At 37.1% G+C, this 22,546-nt stretch overlaps 1 protein-coding gene across 2 annotated transcripts in view; it reads left to right on the top strand.

The window, feature by feature from the left end:
- The window catches only part of CATSPERE (catsper channel auxiliary subunit epsilon), a 145,238-nt gene that overhangs the window by 76,399 nt on the left and 46,293 nt on the right, over positions 1 to 22,546 (top strand). For both annotated transcript variants that reach the window (XM_032862885.1, XM_032862886.1), the window contains exons 8-11: positions 138 to 244; positions 5,792 to 6,284; positions 14,110 to 14,584; positions 21,459 to 21,901. In XM_032862885.1, coding sequence (XP_032718776.1) covers positions 138 to 244; positions 5,792 to 6,284; positions 14,110 to 14,584; positions 21,459 to 21,901 — 1,518 coding nt within the window. The remainder of the gene's footprint in view (positions 1 to 137; positions 245 to 5,791; positions 6,285 to 14,109; positions 14,585 to 21,458; positions 21,902 to 22,546) is intronic.

Below are 22,546 nucleotides of genomic sequence, written 5' to 3'. Positions count from 1 at the left end.
ACCCCTGACTCTTGAAAGTCTGGTAAATGTATAAATATAAATAATGTCTTAGCTAACATGTCAAAGTCAATATATCATGACTTAATTTCAGAATAATTTTGTTTATGAAAAGTGAAAAGAGGATTTTTTTTTTACAGAATTCTATAGTACTTACCAAGCAGTTGGCCACTATGGGAGAGAAGCCTGGCATATACACAACTCTGAAGAGAAAAACTTATTTGCCACATGACAAAATGGAGAATGGGTATTTAATTTTAAAATTTCATACATAAATTTTATTTTTTCAATTTAGTATAATAACTATCAAATTTAAAGTAAAAGAAATTTACTCTAAAACCTTAGTGGAATTTCATGTAATATATGTAATTTCCAAGTAGCTTCTTTCATGATGCACCCCCAAAATTGAAATAATCAGAACTAGTTACCAACTTAGAAACTGCCAGTCACACTTCTGGATTATCATTTTACAGCTGATATTAATAGCTAAACTTCAGTCCCAGGGCCTCATTCAGGATGTCACCAAATTCTGGCACTATCTCCAAATGCTTCCTGCCGGTTCCAAAAAAGTGAACCCCAGTGGTGTAACTGATGCCACAATCGCTACCACCATCAGCACACACATATAACACAACAAATCCCACCTGAAAGTAAATCTGTTAATTCAGTAAGTGATTATGGTGTTTAGACAGCCTTTCTTAACCTATTACAGCTAGGCACAGGGCAAGGGGCTTGTATCTACAAAACACAATTTCTGCCCTCAGTGACCTTACCTTAGTTGGGACTTAAGTGGACAGTAAACAAATAGAGGTGAACCCAGGCGAAATGGAAGAGAGGGTGCGCTAATCAAGGCTTGGATGAAAAGGAATCAAGCTGGACTTCCCTAAAGGGGTGACATCTACATTATTGAAAAGAAATGAAAGTTAGCCAATTGGGGGAGCACTCCAAACAGAGAGGGAGCATAGACAAGAGCTTTCAAACAGAGACCTGAGGAAGCAGCCACATTTCAGGTGATGCAAAGTGAAGGGTAACATTCAGAGAGAGAAGATGTTTTAAACAATCCTAATAATCTGGGGCCAAAATTCTTGCTGACTCTGTGAAACTTTGGGACATAGGGAGGTAGGAGAAACCATCATTATAAAAACCAACTAAAGGCTTGTCTGATTTAGTGGGCCGGTGGGAAGGTTACAGGCACCATCTGTTTCTTCTCTATTATTGACTATACGGAGCTTTGTACGATTCACCCCTTTAAAGTGTACAATTCATGGCTTTTAGTGTATTGACATAGTTGTGGAACTATCACCCTTGTTTAATTCTACAACATCTTTATCAACTCAGAGAGAAACCCTATTCTCTCCTCCTCCCAGCCTTTGGTACTACTAATCTATCGATGGATATCCAATTCTGGATATTTCATATTAAGTGAATCATACAATGTATGGTCTTTTGCGACCGGCTTCTTTCAGTTAGCATGTTTTCAGGGTTCATCCATGTTGTGGCATGTATCAGTATTCCATTCCTAAAAAGGAATAAAAATTGCCAAATAATATTCCATTACATGAATATGCCAACTTCTGAAAAATTTCGTTTTGGTTTTGTCCACTTTCAGGCTATTATGAGTAGTGCTGCTGTAAACATTTATTTACAAGTTTTTGTTAGACATAATGTTTTTATTTCTCCTGGGTGTAAACCTAGGATTGAAATTTTGAGTCATATGGTATCTAATTTCATTTCTTTGTTGTCAGAGAAAATATCTGTGCTACTTCAATTCTCTTATATGCATTGAAGTTTGTTTTATGGCCCAACATACAGTCTGTCTTGGGGGATTTTCCCTGCCCACTTGTGAAGAATGTTTAGTCGGCTGTTGTTGGGTGGGGTGTCCTGTAGATGTCTGTTAGGTCTAGTTGCTAGAGAGTGTTGTTAAAGTGTTCTGTCTCTTTGTCGATCTTTTGCTAGTTGTTCTGCCCCATTGTGGAAAGTGGTATATCAAAGTCTGCAACTATTATTGTTGAATTGTCTATTTCCCCCTTCATTCCGTCCATTTTTATTTCATGTATATATCATTTGCCTGTGGTATATAACTCTTTTTACACATTGATGAGTTCCAAAGGTCTGCAACTTTACCCGGAATGTCTTTATCTGGTTTGGGTATTAGGGCCTCTTTCTCTATTGTTCTTCTGTTTTCCATTTACTCATTTCTGTTGCCATTTTTTTCCTTCCATTTCCTTTAGGTTTGTATTGCTTTGCTCTCCAGTTTTCTAAGGTGAAAGATTAGAGCATTGATTTTAGATCTTTCTTCTTTTCTAATATATGCATTTAATGCCATACATTTCCCTCCAAGCCTTGCTTTCAACGCAGCCCTCAAATTTTAGTAAGCTGTATTTTTTTTTCATTTGTTCAAAACATTTTCCATTTTCCTTTTGTTCAAAATATTTTCAAATTGCAGTTGAGATTTCTTTCTTGAAAGCTCCAAATATTTGGGGATTTTTCCAGCTATCTTCCTGTTATTGACTTCTGTTAATTACATTGTATTTTGAAAGTATACTTTGTATACTCTCTGTTTTTTAAAACTTCTTGATATGTGTTTTCTGACCCAGGATACAGTGTGTCTTGGTCAATATTCCATGGGAACTTGAGAAGAATGTGTATTGTGCGGTTGTTGGATGAGATATTCTTTAAATGTCAATTGGATACACTTAATTGATGGTGCTGTTCAGTTCAACTATGTCCTTACTGGCTTTCTGCCTGCTGGATCTGTCAATTACTGAAAGAGGAGTTTTGCATCTCTAACTATACTAGTGGATTTTTCTATTTCTCCTTGTAGTTCCATATTGTTTAAAAAGATATTTGTGGCAAAAGTCGTTTTTACAAAGCACAGGAATGTAAACACAAATGCAAACACAAAATCGGGCCAGTGATTACGTGTAAGCAAGTGGGGATGCAGAGAAGAGAGGCATAGGACATTTCTAAGATATTGGTAACATTCTGACTCTTGATCTAGGTGATTAGTACACAGATGTTCATCTTTGTATTATTCTTTAACCTTTTGTATATATGATACATTAATAATAAAATTATTGAATAAGCGGTATTTTAAAAGAAACACAAAGAAAACATGCATATATAGAGAATATCAGGGGTTCGTTTTCTTTAAATATTGCCTTGGATGCCATAGAATACCATCTACATGATTGACTAATCTGGGTTTAGAAAAGTTTATCCTTATAAAAGATACATTTTGTAGTAAAACGAGAAAGCAAAATAGGAGAGATGGTTCTGGGCAGAACTTAAAAGACAATGGAACAAACAAACAAAGACAATGGAACATAAAGACAGGGGAGAGAGAACAGGCACTCCAAGAGAGAGGAAGAACACAAACAGTTCTGGTAAGCAAACAGGAAGAACACACCTGAAATACAATATGGCAAGTGAAAGTAAATAGGAAAAAATATGGAAATTCCCTGAAAATCATTTGGAATAGCTTGAATTCTTTTTCCTGGATATAATTAAAGGGCCACTGATGTTTCTAAGCAGAACATGACTAAATGAAATTCAGTTTAAAGGAGATAAATTAAAACATGACAGATTAAATGCATTATTTAATTTCTATTCTCTCCCTTTATCTCACTAAGATAGTTGCAATTCTCCAAGGAGAAACGATGGGAAGGGAAGCAAGAACAGGAAGTAGAAAGCAGGGAGAGAAGTGGTGTCTGATAGCAGAGCATGAAATTGTGTTAATTAGGAGCTTGCAGAGGGAATTCTAAAGGGATGGGAACCCTCCGGTGTGCCTTCAGTCTTTTCCTCCAGCTCTGCTCCCTGAATATGGAAACCTAGCATATATCCTCCTAGCAAGATAGAAGAGGATTCTTCTTTGAATTAACATGATCAGACCTACTTAAAATAACTTAAATTTGGAGTCAGAAGGGGAGAAGCACAATGGAGCACTAGAGGAGTGAGAAGTATTCCTAAGAACTGACCCAGAACTTGTTACAACTTCTCTCCTATATATTAAAGGAGAACCAAAGACTACCAGAGAATTGCAAAAAGCTTCTAACATGAACATCAGACACCTAAATCAATAAAGAGAACAATGGAACTCAGAGGAAACAAAAGATAGCAGGAAGCAAAAGAAACGATCCAAAAAAGCATAAATAACATCTTCACAGAAATAGGAGAAGATATTGTATACATTAAAGAAAACTAACATGTTATAAAATGGGAAAGAAGTAAGAAAAGATTTTGCAAAGTGTATAATCACAATGAAAAAAATCAAACACTCGAAATCAAAATGATAGACATGGAAAATTGAAATGCTCAGTATGTTCTGTCCAGGCCTTGAGTGTTGGCTTCTCTCTAGGCCTTGTAGATAAACAGTTCTCCATCCAAACAGAAGAGTCACCAATACCTCATTATAATGTAACTACACATATGGACAAAATGTAAAAAATGGTACTGATGATCACAGAAACTGTACTTGAAACCAATGTTTTAGAGTCAATAGTGTGGCTTGCAAAAAGCAGTAATTGCATCACATTTCATGGTGGCATGGTTTAGGGCACAGAGGTTTGGTAATAACCCTACAGCTACCTAACATGGGTCCCCCAACCTGCCAGGACCGCATCCTGAGTGGGCAGAATGCCATCACCCAAGTATGTGCACAGTGAGGAAAGAGGAAACTCAAGAGACATTTACCAAACATCTAGAGCCTCATGTCTCCTGGATGGCCCTGATAAGAAACTCTCCTTGGAATTTTTCATAACTTCTGAGATACATAGGAGAATTCTTATTTTCACAAATTCCTCTGTATATCCACTCAGTAGATAGACCCAGCTCTGTCAAATTTTAGAATACCAAGAGAAAAAGGGAAGATCCTAAAAACTTATAGAAAGGCAACCCATTAAATAATAACAAGAATCAATGTATCATCTGACTTTTCATTAGGAAACTTTAATACAAAAAGACTGGAGAAAATGCCCTCAGATTTCTGAAGTCTCTGCCTAGCCAATTTATCCAGCAGGTGTGTAAAATATTTTCAGATATTCAGAGTCTCAAAATTTTATGTTCATATGTACTTTCACAGAGAGGTACTGAAGAAAATGCTTTAGCAAAACAAGAAAGAACAAAGCACAGGATCCAGTAAATGGTGGCTTCAGCCCAAAGAGTAATGAAGTGAAGCAAGTACTAGATTATCTCCACATTTACCACATGGAAAATATTGTGGAACACCACATTACCTATTGGAACACTTAAGAAACAACAAATTTTCAAAAGGAAATAATTACTACCTCTGGGAGAATTATTACCTCATGAATATATATGTACATATGAAATGTAATTATAGTAAAATAACTGACAGTAGTAAACAATGTTTACATAGTAAAACAATGTAATGTAATACAGATTAATCTGAACACTGTGATACTGGGAGAAGTCGTGTAAATAGTTACATTTTATGAGAAATATATCTTCATCTGGCATGTAAGAAGCCAATATATAATGTGTAAAATCATATATTGAGAGAAGCATAAGAATATTTGAAAATTTGAAGACACATTGCAGATGAAAGAGCTATAAGAGTCAAGACTGTTTTCCTTTGGGAATAAGAGTGATAAATGATGAGAAATGGGGCAAAGATAGCATTTTAGTGCTATTTGATTTGTTTAACCCAGATATATGTTGATAAAAGTTAAAAAAAAAATTAAATGATAAATGTAATGATGAACAATGTACAAATTGGATGAGAGAAGAGAGAGAGGTCATTTTATTTTTCTATTTTCTATTTTTTTCTTCTTAGGACCTGGCGTATTTTGGTACCAATGACATTAGATGATATGCTAAAGGAGATTAAAGGAAATCAAGTGGCTTTTCAAGATTGCTTTACTGCAGATTTTCTTTTTGTGCTGGCCTTTCCTTTGATGACAGTACCTGAGATTCCTGGATTTTTACCAATCTCTTCACCACGTGGTAGTCAGTTAATGGCAGCCTGGACTGCTTGTGTTCCTTCATTTGTTGTTGTGGTTGCTGATATGGAGACCTTTCAAACAAATGATTCATTCCACAGCTGGACCAGAGTCAGAGTGCCTCCAAACATTTTGACTGACGATGAAAGGCACAATGTATCTGATGTGAGCCTATCACGGGATGGAATATTTTTTCTAATAAATGGCGTTCTTTACGTAAAAAGTTTTGCTGAGTTCAAAAGGCTGGGAGTAAGTGAAAATCTTCCTGATAGTGGAATTATTGGTATTACAACAAGAAAATGGTGTTGGATCAACTATTTATTAAAGGTTAGTAAAAGATTATATATATGTATATTACACTTACACATTTAGATTTATTTACTATATTATTTAATTCAGTGAAATATGAGACTACACTATACAGCTTTCTTGCAGAGTTATTTTATTTATGGTTGTAAATAAGTCCATCTTCCTTACCTAACATTTTAGAGGCATCTTTATAGAGATACACTTCTAACAAAAGAAATAAAATAAATCTTATGTATTATTATGCAGTCATTTAGCCATATTATGAGAGTTTTGTTTAACCTTGATGTGGGCAAAAGGTCCAAAAAAATATTTTCCCCAAAAAGTCTATGTACTCTCAAAAAATGAATTAACTCCTCTTTTTGACAATATAGGGAATAAGATATCCTAAAGTTTGTTCCACTATAAAACACTTAAAATGTTGTGTAAAAATTTTAAACTTTTTAAAAAGCAAATAGCTATACCTGTATGGAAATAGGAGAAATCCTGAGAGGAATGGGGTGGTCCGAGATCACTAACCGAGAGGCATAAGCCAATTCCCAAATCTCAGCTGCTGTAAGCTCATGTGCTGATCTTATATATTTAGACCTCTGTTACTTAGACACAAGCCCTCGGGCCTGAGCAAGGTAGGGCATCTGATAATCATTTTTTCATAAAACAAGAATCTTCAAAAACTTTCCCAACATAATTAAATCTATCCCAGCGTTAACTCTTAGAAAGAGAGAAAGTCTGTCTTTAGAATTTGTGATGAGAAATCAACCCACATGGACTCTGGGGCCCAGATTCCCAGGACCTGTGTAGTTTAAAAAACATTAAGGCTATTACCAAGCAGAATTAAACATCATAATTTCTGGAGAAATAAACCCTCAAGTCGGGCTTTGAAAATTTCCCACAGATAACATTCTGACAAAATTGAGCTCACAGTAAAAAACGACAAAACACACAAAGAAACATTAGATGCTGTGAGAGCCAGCAGAAACAATAAGGAGAAGAATCATTCCTACAAAGCCATCAGGTATTGGAGTTGGCAAAATACAAAATATCTTTAATAGATTTAAATAAATGGAAAACATAGGGAAAAATGAATCTACCAAATGGCCAGGCAGTTAGTAAAACCAAAAGCAAGAAAGCCATTACTATAAAATTTAGGGTAGTGGTTATCCTGGAAAGGAAAAACATAGTGACTGGGAGAGAGCATGGGTGACAGTTGGGAGTTCTGATAATATTCCATTTCTAAATCTCCACGGTCATTACACAGACTTTGCTTTGCACAACTCTTCCAGCAGTGTATTTTTCTATTCAGTCCATTTTCTGTATGTGGATTGTATTTCAAAAGTTTTAATATGTAAAAATAAATGTTAAAATATTACATTTTATGTAATAAGCTTAGGTAAAATAATGAAATTGAAATTAAAATTCAATGGACAACTTAAATTGAAAATTAGATGAGAAGAAATTAAACAAAATAAAAAACTGAGAGAAAAAGAAATAGAAAACAAGAAAAAAAGAACAAGAGAAAAGAGAATGGAAAAGAAAAGATCCAACATACATCTAATCAACATTCCAAAATGAAAGACTAGAGAGATGGGAAAGAACTGAGAATTTTTCAGACTTCAAGAAAGATATCAATCCTCAGTCCAAAAATACTAATAAATTCCAACTGATATGTTAAAAAATAAAACTGCCTTAACACAAAATAATCAAATTGCATGGTCACAAGTTGCATGGCAGTCAAAGACTAGCAAGATATTGAAAGTATCCAGATAAGAAAGACAAATTACAAGCAAGGCAACAAAGTAATTAGGACAGGTGGAAGCCAGAAGATAAGAAAATACTCAAATAACTGAAATCAAATTATTGTCAATCTAAAATTATACACATTCGATGAAACAATTGTGAAGAAAAAGAATGTTTGAAACTATTTTAAAGAACAAAAACCAGATATTTTAGAGTATAAATAGAATAACTGCATTGAAAACTTATTAGATATCATCAATAGCAAAATGGAGATGACATGACATAGGAAATAGTCAATAAAACTGAAGTGTTAAAATTTCAATGGAAATTTTCCAATCTAAACAATAGAAAAAAACTGTCAAAACTGAACCAAGTCTGGGGCACCTGGTGGGTGCAATTGGTCAAGTGTCCAGCTCTTGGTTTCAGTTCAGGTCTGATCTCAGGGGTCATGAGATCGGGCCCCATGTCAGGCTCTGTGCTCAGCATGGCATCTGCTTGAGACTCTCTCCCTCTCCTGCTCTCTCGCTTTCTAAAAGAAATAAATAAATCTCAAAAAAAAAAACACACAAGTTTTAGAGACCTGTGGGATGATACCAAAATGTCTAGCATTCATGTCATTGAAGTTTCAAGAAGGAGAGGAGAAAGAGTATCATTTAGAAAAAAATATTAGAATAATTAATGGTTAGAAACATTCCATATTTGGCAAAAGATATAAACTTATAGGGTCATGAAACTCCGCAAACTCCAAACAAGATAATTGCAAAGAAATTCATAAACTACTGAAAACCAAAGGAGGAAGAATAGAAAGCACCCAGAGAAAAATGACATATCCTGTACAGGAGAACAATGATTCAAGTGATGGCAGATTTCTCATCAGGAGCCATAGATGACAGAAGGTGATGAAGTAATATTAAATGCTGAAAGAGAAGAAACATTAACCTAGAGACAAAAATATCTTTTAGGAATTAAGGAGAAAAATAAAGACATTTTTAGATGAAAGAAAACTCAAGAGAATTTGTTACCAGCAGACCTCTTCTAATAAATGCCTAAGAAGCTTTCAGGTGGAAAGGAAATGGAAAATTTAAAAAGTCAGAAATTAATAAAGAACAATAAAGAAATGGTACTTATATGGGTAATACATAAGTTCCTTATCCTATCTTATTTCCTTAAGATAGGTATGACAGCAAATATGTATAAAAGCAAAACTTAAAACATAAATATTTTCTGGTGGGGCTTTTAATGTATCTTGATATATAGGACAATTACAACATAAATGAGGAAGGCAAAAGGAACCTATGGAGTAGTGAGGTTTCTTTATTCCACTTAAAATATTAAAGTATTAATTCTAAGTAGGTTGTGAAAAGTAGGGACATAAATTGTAAGCCCTAGGGCAGCCACTAAAAAAGTAAATGATCAATATATAAATTAAAATGGAATACTGGGGCGCCTGGGTGGCTCAGTGGGTTAAAACCTCTGCCTTTGGCTCAGGTCATGATCCCAGGGTCCTGGAATCGAGCCCCACATCGGGCTCTCTGCTCACCAGGGAGCCTGCTTCCCCCTCTCTCTCTGCCTGACTCTGCTTATTTGTGATTTCTGTCTGTCAAATAAATAAATAAAATCTTTTAAAAAAAATAAAAATAAAATGGAATACTGGAATACTATGGAATACTGGAATACTAAAATATATATATATATTAAAAATTTTATTTATTTGTCTGAGAAAGAGAGAGGGCATGAACAGAGGGAACAGCAGACAGAGGGAGAGGGAGAAGCAGGCTCCCCACTGAGTAGGGACCACTTTGTGGGGCTCAATCCCAAGACCCTGAAATCATGATGCAAGCCAAAGGCAGATGCTTAACTGACTGAGCCACCCATGCTCCCCCTAAAAATATTTTTTTCAAATAATCCAAAAGAAAGCAGAAAAGCCAAAAAAAAAAAAAAAAAAGGCAGAAGGCAAAAAAAAAACCACCAGGACAAAAACAGAGGATACAAAGTAAACAATAAAATGGTAGAGCTATATAGAAACATATAAATAATTTCATTAAATTTAAATGGCCAGAGCACTAATTAAAAGATATCAGTTGCCAAATTGGATTTTTTTTTCTTTTAAGATTTGATGTTCCAGTTAGTTGCAGGCACCTGGATAGCTCAGTTAGTTGGGCATCCAATTCTTGATCTTGGCTCGATCTCAGGGTCCTGAGTTCCAGACCCAGTGGTGTATGGAGCCTTCTTCATTGGTGAGAAGACTCTATACCGTTAGGATGTCTATGCTTGAGAAATTCAGCACACATTGTAACAATCCCAGTGGACAGCCTTTATTCATGTCATCGTTCTCTTATATGCAGTAGAAATTGAGAAGCTGATTCTAAAAGTCATATGGAAATTCAAGGTAGAACCAAAAAATTACAGATATCTAAAAATAAATGCCACTAAAAGTGTATAAGATCTTGGTTGAGATCAAAATAAAATATCAAAAATATTAATGAAAATCTGAGTAAGTAGCTAGCTCTATCATGTTCATGGATTAGAATACAGAATATTAAGAGTGTTTCAGTACTTCCCAGATTTATCTATAGATTTGATGCCAGTTGAATTAAAATTGCAATGTTACTTTGTGGCACTCAACACACTGATTCTAAAATATGTATATGAGAGAGTAAAGAGCTGAGGGTTGGAAGGGGATGGAATAGCCAAGTGTTTCTTCTCTCACATATCAAACTTTATTATAAGGCTATAGTAATTAAGACATAAAATACTGAAAGCAGATTTTTTCATTTAGTTTCATATCTCACCAGCTTTTGGTGTGTTCAGTCTTCTACTGTCTGATCTCTTTCAGAGGGTAGACACTAGCTCTCTTATGTTTCATGCTTGTATGGTGTATCATTGTTTTTGATCCTTTTACTATCATTCATGCTGTGGCTTTCTATTTCTTAAAAACTGCAGAGCCTGGCTTCTTCTCCAGTGTGACAACCTGTGCCCTAACGTTATAGTCTTCAGTCCACTGAGATTTAACATAACTATTGCTATGGTTGGAGTTAGGTCTACATTTTGGCATTTGTTTTCTATCAACCTCACTTGTTTTTTTGCTTCTCTTTTCTTGTCTTCTGAATGGATCCTGTATTTTTCAGTATCTCTGTGTCTTCTACTGTATTGATTCTTTTTCATTCAAAACTATTTGTTAGTGGTTACACTTGGCTATCCAATAATTTTTAATTTATCAGAGCCTAATTTCAAATATATACTTTACAACAGTGTTAAGAAACTAATAACTGTATGATTTCATTTATACCCATTTTTACCCTTTATACTCTCATCTCATATTTTACTTCTAAATATGCTATAAATCTCAAAATGCAATGTTTTAATTTTTTTTAACTTTATTTTATTTTTTCAGTGTTCCAAGATTCATTATCAAAATACATTGTTAATAATTTTGCTTTAAAAAGTTAAAAGTTTTGCTTTTGTCATATGGGGTACCTGTGTGATATAGTCAGTTAAATGTTAGACTCTTGCTTTTGGCTCATAATCTCAGGTTCATGAGATCAAGCCCCGAGTCAGGTTCCCCACTCAACATGGAATCTGCTTGAGATTCTCTCACCCTTTGCCCCTACCCTTCCTGTTCATGCTCTCCCTCTCTCAAATAAATAAATAAATAAATCTTTTTAAAAATGCCAATTGTCATAAAGATATATAGGTATATAAATATCAACTGATAACAAAATAAGTCTTTTACATCTATATTCTCCTGGGTATGCTTTATTTCTGTTTGCGTATCCAGAGTTCTTCCTGAACTCATTTCCATTCAGCCTGAAGAATGTCTTTGAATTTTCTTGTATAACAAGTTCTGTCAGCATTTGTCTGTATAAAAGTGTCTTTATTTTTTCCCTTCATTTTTGAAGAACATTTTTCACTGAATACAGAACTATAGGATGACGGCTGGTTTTTGTTGTTTATAGAGTAATTTATAAAAACATCATTCCGTTATCTTATGGCCTCTAACCATTTGGGGTAAGAAATGAGCCATTTTTCATGCCATTGTTCTCATATATACCCTGTGTCTTTCTATCTGTAGCTGCTTTCAGAATTTGCTCCTTATCTTTGGTTTTCAGCACTTTTATTATTGATTAGGTATGATTTCCTTTGTATGTATCCTGTTTGTGGTTCAAGGGAACTTCTTCGATTTCTGGGGTAATGTCATTCGTTAATTTAGTGGTATTTTTGGACAGTATCTCTTCAAATATTTCTTCTGCACAATTCTGTTTTTCCTTTACTTCTAGAAGTTTAAAAACACATATATGATACTGTTTAATATTGTCCCACAGATCTCGGACAATCTATTCATTTTTTTTTACCCTACTTCTTTGTATTTCAGTTTGTATATTAAACTGTCTTCAAGTTATCTACTTGGCTTTTCCCACTTACTCTTGAATCCATTGAATAATTTTTAATATAATTTTATATATAATTTAAAAAATTTTTTTATATCTAGCATTTTCACTTCTTTTTTATCATTAACATATCTCAGCTGAAATTCCCCATCTCTGCCCTCATGTTGCCCATCTTTTCCACTAGGTCCTTCAGCATTTTTATGAGTTGTTTTGTCTTTAGCCATGCTTGGGCTCTTAGCACTGACAAGATTCCAGAGATCTCTTCCTACTTTACAACTGGCCACCACCTTTCCAAACCTAGGGAGCGCTGTCTTGTCTCTACAGCCTAGTTGCCAGCGTTTTGATCACTAAGGGATTCTTCCCTCCCTCATCTTGGTCCAGATTTTTATGCTTTGGGAGATGTATCTCTCTCTCTCTTGCTTCCCTGTCCCAAGTCATAGCTGGGAGACTGCTTTACACTGGGAAAAGGCCGGCCATGGGTCAGAGGGAGAGTGTCCCCCAGCTCTCTTACCTGCTCCCAGCCTATGGTAGCTGAGAATCCAGAATGCAGATGGATTTCTCCCAATTTGGCTGCCTGGCTGCCAGCCCCCTCCCTATCTTCAGAGGATTACTGCTTTATATCTGGGAGAGGCCTGAATGCCTGAGAGGGATCTATCAGCTCCCCTACCTTGTCCCAAAATATTTGGCTTACTTCACACAAGCACTAAGTGAAGATCTATGCGAAAGTTTGTGGGTGGGTAAAAACTCATTCCTTGGAATTCCCATCTGTCATATTTATGATGGACTCCCATCCCTCTGCCAAGAAGAAGAATAACTATGGGTCTTTTCTATGAAGGGCTCATTTTGTTTCTAATATATTTCCTCTTCAAGGATTGTCTCACACTGATTTAAAGCAACTAGGTCTAAACATTAAATTGAATCTTCATTTGATAAAATGGTTTTTTCCTGAAATGACTCTTCACCAAATGGTCTGTTTCTTTGGTTACCAGTTTGATATCTGTCTACAGCCTGTCTGAGTATATTTAATACTAAATATTTGGGTATTACATAAACTTAAGGAGACAAGATGTGTCCAAGAGACTCCTTTTGGTCATCATGAACGTAGAGGTTACATGTTAAGTAAAAATCTCTAAGAATTAGAAACAGTTGGGAAGGAGAGACAGGGAAGAAGGGTTCTTGGCTCTCTAAATGAAATTAGGCCCACTGAATTTCAGACATAGCAGCCTCTCAGGGGCCTTCCTCTCTAACAACCTGTGTTCATGAAAAGGTGGTATTGGTCTGTCTAAGGTTTTTAGTTCTGTCTTCTCTTTATCTCATATCCAAGGAAACTGTAATTCCAAAAATAACTTAATGTTTGAAGTGTCTTTATATCTTGACAGTAATGAACATGGAAGGGACACTCATGGCCAAAGTAGATAAACACATAAGAAAAGAGAAAGCTGATACTCTCTGAGGGTCAATTTAAAAGTGAATTCAGATGAATTATTTCTTCAGATAGAAACAATATATCAAAGAATAAAATTACTGAAATAATTTATTTTTATGAATACATATGATACATTTCTATGTAATATATTTCAATGCCTGGAGTAGTATTCAGAAATACCCTAAATGCTAAACCTTAATAGACACTACATTTTAAATATAGCAAATTAAAAGATCAGACTTGTTAGGACTATCACTAAAACCATAAATCTTATAACATTTTCAATTTTTTATAGGGTAAAACAAGAAGTAGAGTGGCAACCTGGACAAAAAATGAAGTTTATCTTGGATATGATTTTCTTAAATTTGTCAAAATAATGACTACTGAAAAACTGAAAAATTTTCTAAATATACCATCAGCTGCTACGCTGACTATACACAATGTCGAGTATCCAGGACACCCTTTGGAACTTGCCTTATTTTTAAGTTACTGCACTACCTGTACGGTCAACAAAACGATTTACTTGGTAATATACAACGAAGATACAGAAGACTGTGTGAACCAAAACTTTGTGTTAGATGTCCCTATTGACAGTTTTTTAACTCCACATTTTATATTCACAGCACTGCCAGGTTTAGTACTCTGGGACAAATATAGGATCTACTATTTTTATCACAATTTCACAGAGACTGGAGTTTTACAAACACCTACAGAATTTGGAAATTTGTCCAGATTAGCACATAACAGCATTATTCATGATATTTTCATAGGTGAGGCATTCTCATTCTGCAAAAATTATTCTAGATTTTATGGTAGACCTCTTCCTCATGAAGGTGTAACAATCACAAATGCACTCGTATACAATGCTTTTGGTAGGTAAAGGTGTACTTTTACCACCTAAAAATGGATATCCTAAGTTCTACCAAGGTTAACTATGATCTCACATAGAGAAACGGCAAACTCAAGTTTTGGGTCTTTCCCATAGATTCATTTTGATCATTCAGCAGATACGAACCAAGCAGTCCACACAGGCATTTTCAGCGTAAGACGTGATATGGTGCTGTCTAGGGTTCCCTAGGGCTACCACAACTGGGTAGCTTCAAACAACAGAAATTTATTGTCTCAGCTTTGGAGACTAAATGTCCCCATTCAAAGTGTGAGCAATGCCACATTCCCTCTGAAACCTGAAGGGAGGCTCGTCCATTGCTTCTTCCTAACCTCTGGTGGCTTGCTGCCAAACCTTGCCATTCCCGGGCTTACAGCTACCTCATTCCAACCTCTGCCTTCATCACGACATAGCTTTCTCCCTGTGTCCTCACATGCTATCTTGTTGCAAGGACACAGGGCCCACCCTACTCCGGTGGGACCTCATCTTAACTAATCACCTCTGTAATGATCCTATTCAAATGAGGTCACATTCTGAAGTAGTACTGGGAATTAGAATGTCAACATCTTTCATGAGGGGACACAATTCAACCTATAGTAGGTGTTGTAGAGTTGAACGGACCCATATTCGCCTCCATGGGCAAGTCATTGAATGTTTGCAAGTCTCATTTCCTAATCTGGAATGTAGGGTGGCTGTGTTGATTGGATAAGGGCTTGTAAAATGCTTAGAATAAAACTGGACACATGATAAACCTTCAGCTAACAGTAGTAATTCTGAATCTTACTGTTCCCAAGATAGTATACTAAACATTATAGGCAATGCAAAGAAATAGGAAGTTCCATCCTCAAAAAGTCTGGTTAGGAGATAAACCTAACCATGGAATTTAAAGGAAATGTTGCTGTAAACTGTAATGTCTGTCTTTAAAAAAAAATTATTATTAATTAGAAAGAGAGCATGAACAGGGGGAGGAGGAGAGGGAGAGGGACAAGCAGACTCCACACTGAGCCCACAGCCCAACTCAGGGCTCAGTCCCACAACCCTGGGATCATGACCTGAGCTGAAATCAAGAGTCAGACACTCATCCAACTGAGCCACCTGGCGCCCCTTGTAATGTCTTTCTTGATGCCTATCACCTGGCAACTCCCAAACAGTTGATTCTTATGTTCCCCTTTACAACAAAACTCTTAAAAATATTGCCTAGTTTCACTTCTTCGTCTTTCCTCCCTTTCTCATGAAGCCACACGAATCAAATATTCCATGGGAAGTGCTCTTGTCAAGGTTCTTAACAACCTGCACTTTGCTAACCCAATGGCCGGTTTTCAGCCATCCTCCATGAGCCGGCATTGTCAGCACGGCAAGATTCCTTTTTTTTTTTCCCCAAAGACTATTTATTTGACAGAGAGGGAGAGAACACAAGCTGGGGGAGCAGCAGGCAGAGAAAGAGGGAGAAACAGGTTCTCCACTGAGCAGAGAGCCCAACCTGGGGCTTGATCCCAGGACCCTGGGATCATGACCTGAGCCGAAGGCAGACACATAACCAACTGAGCCACCCAGGCTCCCCTAGCAGGGTCTGATTCTTGAAATACATTTTTTCACCTGACTTCTGGGGCATCGCTTTTTTTGCCTCTCCTGCTACTTCACTCTCTACTCCTCTGCAGCCTCTTTTTCTTGATCCCTCATCTTCCTGATTCCCAAATGGAGAAGCATGTCAGGGTCTAGTTTCCAGACATCTCTCAGAGATGTTTCCATGCATTCTGCCCTCCAGCCATGACTCCTAGCAACATGGTTAATGCTATGACAGAGCCAATATCAGGAGCTAGAGAGGCACACAGATTGAGGACCTCACCCATTCTGGGGGATGGGGGGGTACAGAAGGCTTCCTTGTGGAAGTGCCGTCTAAGCTGAGGCCTGCTGAATGGGTAGAGGTTAGTTAGGCAGTGAAGACAACAGTGGGGACAGGGTGCCCAACAACCCAGAGACAGAGACAACAGGGTACATACAGTTCAGGCCTTGAAAGACAATTCAATGCTGACACAGAGTTCTCCTGAGAGAAAAAGGAGAAATCTCTGCTGGAGAAATCAAGATCAGGTTACAAGATTTACACAAGCCATGTGAAGAAATTGGACCTTCTCCTAAGGCCCGTATAGGGAGTTCTAAAGAGTTTTGAGCAAAAGAGAAGCAGAATCATATTTGTGTTTTATTAAAAGGCCGTTGACCACAGTAATAAGGAGATAAAGTTAGAATAATCAACGGGGGATACTTTTAGAAGAAACTTAAAGGTTGAATGTTATACTGAGAGCCATTTAGAAATGCTGAAATAAAAACTCTAAACTATAAGCATATGAACTATGAATTTAAAAAGCCCTCAGCCTGTAACATTTCCATTTCTCAAACAACCCACTATTTAAATGTTGCCATGAGATGGGGCGCCTGGGTGGCTTAGTGGGTTAAAACCTCTGCCTTTGGCTCTGGTCATGATCCCAGGGTCCTGGGATCGAGCCCCGCATCGGGCTCTCTGCTCAGTGGGAAGCCTGCTTCCCCCACTCTCTCTACCTGCCTCTCTGCCTACTTAAGATCTGTCTGTCAAATAAATAAATAAAATCTTTAAAAGTTGCCGTGAGGGCGCCTGGCTGGCTCAGTTGATGGAGCATGGGACTCTTGATCTCGAGGCCGTGAGTTCGAGCCCCACACTGGGTATAGAGATCCCTTAAAAATAAGATCTTAAGGGGCACCTAGGTGACTCAGTTGGTTAGGCCTCTGCCTTCGGCTCAGGTCATGATCCCAGGGTCCTGGGATCAAGCCCCACGTCGGGTTCTCTGCTCAGCGGGGAGCCTGCTTCCTCCCCTCTCTCTCTGCCTGCTTATGATCTCTCTCTCTCTCTCTCTCTGTGTCAAATAAATACATAAAGTATTTTTTTAAATAAGATCTTAAAAAAAGTTGCTGTGATTTTATCAGGACTTCTGAAAGAGCAAATTCAAAATATAATAGGCCATATTTTCAAAACATCTAATACATACAAAAATGATGCCATTTTTAGCTGCTGCATTGTGTTCCGTGGTTTCTCTACACTATCATCTAAACTAATAGGAGTGTAAACAGATATTTAGACAGCTATCAGGCTTCAGTTCTTTTGCTATCACGAATAGTGCTGCAGAGAATGTGCTTCTATGTATATTTTTGTACATTTGTACAGGTATCCTTTAATATAAATTATCAGATGTAGAATTCATGAATCAGTAATTTAAATATTTTAAAAATTAATAAATCCTTTCCAGTGGCCCTCCAGCAAAAGTTGTAACAGTCTAAGTTTCTCCAAAAGTATTGGAAAATGTATATTTTCATATACTATATTTGATATTTACCTAGTACAGAAAAATGGGTAATTCTCATTTTATCACACATTTCATAACAAGAGGTTATATCTAGTCTCTTCCTATTTTTATTGGCCATACTCTTGTACAAATTGTCAGGTCATACTGTGAAGTTTTTTGTTTTGTTTTGTTTTGATAAAGAAAAGGAGAGAGCAAGCCCGGGACAGGGGAGGGGCAGAGGGACAGGGAGAATCTGAAGCAGGCTCCATGTGCAACACAGAGCCTGACATGACATGGGGCTCGATCTCATGACCCTGATATCATGACCCAATCCAAAATCAAGAGTCGGATGCTTACCAAGTGAGCCACCCAGATGTCTCGCTTATTAAAACATTACTAAGTGAACATTGGATTAAATGTGAAGATGAAAATTAGGAATTATTTTAAAAACGAGATTAAAAACACTGTATATAAAGGTTTGTGGATGCAGCTAAAGCCACAGCGAGAAAAACATATAGCCTTATGGGGTTTTTTGTTTTGTTTTTTAAAAGATTTTATTTATTTATTTGACAGAGAGAGTGAGATGACAAGTAGGCAGAGCTGCAGGCAGAGAGAGAGAGAGAGGAGGAAGCAGGCTCCCTGCTGAGCAGAGAGCCCCACACGGAGCTCGATCCCAGGACCCTGAGATCATGACCTGAGCCAAAGGCAGACGCTTAACCCACTGAGCCACCCAGGTGCCCCACCCTTATGTTTATTAGTAGTTTTAAATGCTTAGGAAACAAGACTGAGAATAAATGAACTAATCATTTACCGTAAGAAGCAGGCAACAGACACCAAAGTTGCAAAAAGAAAGCTCAAGTGAATAATCAAGAATGACAAAAGCAGAAATTAAGGAATTAAATAGAAAGTAGATCTGATAAACAAGTTAAGGGTTCCTTTCAAAGGAAAAGAAAACAAAAGCAAAATACTCAATTTCGACTGAGGTCATGATCTCGGGACCCTGGGGTCCAGCCCTGCATCAGGCTCCCTGCTCAGTGGGAGTCTGCATGCCCTCCTCTCTCTCTGCCCCTCACCCCCCCCCCATGCTGACTCTCTTTCTCAAATAAATAAATTAATTTTTAAAAATAACATTTTAATGAGCAGCATGAAAGAAAGAAGAGAGAGAGCTGGAAAGCACAGAGGAGGGACATGTAATCCAGATTTATGAGATTAGGAAAGGCTAAATAGAGGAAACGCCTTCCAAACTAAGAACAGGAAGAGGGTACATACTAGAAATATTAGATCAACGGTCAGGATGGGGGGTGAAGTAGACAAGACCCGGAGGCAGGAGACAGCATGCCAAGTTTGTGGAACTGAAATTTGTTGTGTCTGACTACGTCGTATGTGAGCCCAAAAGTGGCAACAGGCAAGGCTCGCTGCACATCGCCACATGACCTGGACATTATCTAAAATCCAAGAGCAGTATATATTTTATTGTTTTGTGAGGCTACACATTTTGTGTGTCATCACACTGTGTTTGTATCCTGCACCTACTTTCCTCACTCAACATCCCGGTGGATTTTGTTGGGTCATCCACCTGCATTTTTCTCTCCTTCTACCTGCTGAAATTTCTAGAAACACAACACACAAGGCACAGCAGGCCCAGAATTGGGTAAGCCTGGAAGGAGTTATTGCCGAAAGCAAAAAAAAAAAAAAAAAAATTAAATTTATAAAGTAAGTTATATGAGGAAAAGTAGCTTGTCACCACGGTGCCCATAGGACCTCGGCACCGCAGCTCACCTGCGCACAGCCGCAGAGTTTGCCAAGTTAGCCACACGTCAGCACTGGCTCTCCATGCCCCCAGTGTGGGGCCTCAGCAGTAAGGGCATCTCCCCCTTGCCGTTATACTAAAACACTCTGACAAATATTCCGAGCTGCACATTCACCTTACCAATCAATGCAACAATTTCACCAGCATTTCTCATATTGTTGCTTTCCTACTGACGACATTATCACTACATGAGAGCTTAAGGTTATAAGGATGTGTATGTGGACAGCGATGTCTTTTTTAAAGTATTCTGGTCCTGAAAACAATTGACATTGCTGATTAGGAGTTTTACTAGAATGTAATTTATAATAATTTGTGAAAATGCCACTTATGCATTCAAATTTCAAATGTAAGTTGCATAAGCACAGTACACTCTGGGCTTCTCACTCTACGAGTTGACCTTGCTCCCTCTAGCCAGTCCCTTTAAAGTGTTGTTGTTGTTGTTGTTGTTGTTGTTGTTTTAAATTAGGAAAGTATACCCCTAGAAACCATCCACGGAGAATGTCATGTCTGGAAAGAAAGCCATGAAATCAACTAGTCCAACTGTTCATTTTACCGATACAGCTACTAGAATCAAAGATTTTAAGAGACTTATTGTCTATGAACCTCTGTGACTTAGGCATAATACTCTGTTAAGAGAAGGAAGTTGGTTATTATTTACAGAGTGAACCTGAAGATGTATCAGCACACACACACGCACACACACACAGCCCCATTTCTTTATCCCAATAGTGTCAGTCTGTTACAGCTTCTATAACAAAATATCACGGGCTATGTGGCTTAAACAATAGAAATGTATGTTCTCACAGTTCTGCAGCATAGAAGTCCAAGATCAAGGTGGTATCAAGGTTGGTTTCTGACAAGGACCCTCTTCCTTGCTTGGAGACATGGGCCACCTTCTTACTGTGTCCTCACATGGCCTTTCCCCTGCCTGCATGCACAGAAAGGTCTTATGTCTTCCTCCTCTGACAAGAATATCAGTCATATTGGACTAGGGCTTTATGACCTAGTTTAAACTCCCATTACCTCCTGAAAGACATTATCATGAAATACAGTCACAATGCAAGCTGGGGTTTCAACCTACCCATTTTGGGGGCATGGGGGAAGACAAAATTCCATCCATAGCAAAATGTTTCCTAATAATACTATTCCTGCATGCCCATGCTCATTATTATTTAGTGCACTAATACCAGCTTTTTTGTGTAAGTGATGTCATATATAAAGTGATGTCATAAATATAAGAAGAAATGTATCCAGGAAAAGAATCACTGTACTATGAAGTAGAAGCTTTCCAGCATCACATAAAGTTGCAGGTTTGCACCTACACACTCTAATTTTTCTCAAAACAGATAAATCCTTCATTACTATAAAAGAAATAATTCTGGTTAGAAGTGCATGGATTTGGGGCGCCTGGGTGGCTCAGTGGGTTAAGCCTCTGCCTTCGGCTCAGGTCATGATCTCAGGGTCCTGGGACCGAGCCCTGCATTGGGCTCTCTGCTCAGCAGAGAGCCTGCTTCCCTCTCTCTCTCTGCCTACTTGTGAGCTCTCTCTCTGTGTCAAATAAACAAAATCTTTAAAAATAAAAAAGCGCATGGATTTATGGTTACTTAGAATAACAAACTTTTCTCCTTCTTTTCCAGATTATTATGGAAATATTTTGGCAAAAATGGAAAATAACATCATGTTTTATTTCAAGATCAATATTAAAGATGCAGTAAAACTACACTCATGGACAAATAGCACAGTTAAGTCATTAATTCTATTGAGTACATCTACTCAAATATATTTCATATATGTTTTTGAAAATGCCACCGTACAGTCACAGGAATATCCTTTAAAACTGGAAACACAAAGTGTGAATTTCTATATACAAGAAAACTGCCCCTACATGGCATTTCATAATAATGTTTTTAGTGTTTTTCACTTTTTGGACAAGGGACAGAACCTGTCCTTTTGGGCTCAAATAGTCTATACAGAAAATCTTGGTCTGTATATTATTGTGGAATCATATGGCCCAAATATATTACAAGAAATACAGAAAGTTCACTATGAAGTCGCCCTAGGATACTGTACTAAAACCACGGTAAGTTAATATTTTAAAATCTATTCATTTGATTGTAAAAAATGTAAAATTAAAATATATTTTTATCCTATCATGAAAAATATAGTATCTGACATCATCAGTGACATTTGAGGACGTTTTCTGATTACAAACACTTATCTTTAGTTTTATGTCATTTTGACTCGTGTTGCAGTAATTTCTGTTAGCAGATTGTGGTAAACAGTGTTTAATTTGAAAAAAAATTGAAAATTTCTTCATCTTTTATAAATGTGTGTGTGTGTGTGTGTGTGTGTGTGTGTGTACTCCTGCTCAGGCTTTTTTTCTCTTTCAAATAAGCAAATAAAAAAATATATATGAATTTATGTATTTATGTATATGTATTTATACATATGTATATGTATATTTTAAAAAACAGATTTTCCTATATAACACTGCCCCAAAACCTGACGGCTTCAAACAGCACCCAATTCTGTTTGTCAATCATTTGGGTGGTGAATACTTGGGCGATAGTGTTGGTTTCATCTGTCTGGGTTCATTCATGAGGTGGTGGTCATCTGGTAGCTTGTCTGGGACAAGGTGAATTAGGACAGCCTTGATCACACATCAAGCGGTTGGTGCACGCACTGGTTTGTGTGAACAAGGCACCTCAGCTGAGCACTTGTCTCT

Source organism: Lontra canadensis, unplaced genomic scaffold (genome assembly GCF_010015895.1).
Source record: "Lontra canadensis isolate GAN:19392208 unplaced genomic scaffold, GSC_riverotter_1.0 scaffold24, whole genome shotgun sequence".
NCBI classification, from domain to species: Eukaryota; Metazoa; Chordata; class Mammalia; order Carnivora; family Mustelidae; genus Lontra; species Lontra canadensis.
Note: the sequence above shows the minus strand (reverse complement) of the source record. Positions and strands in the feature narration are given on the sequence as shown.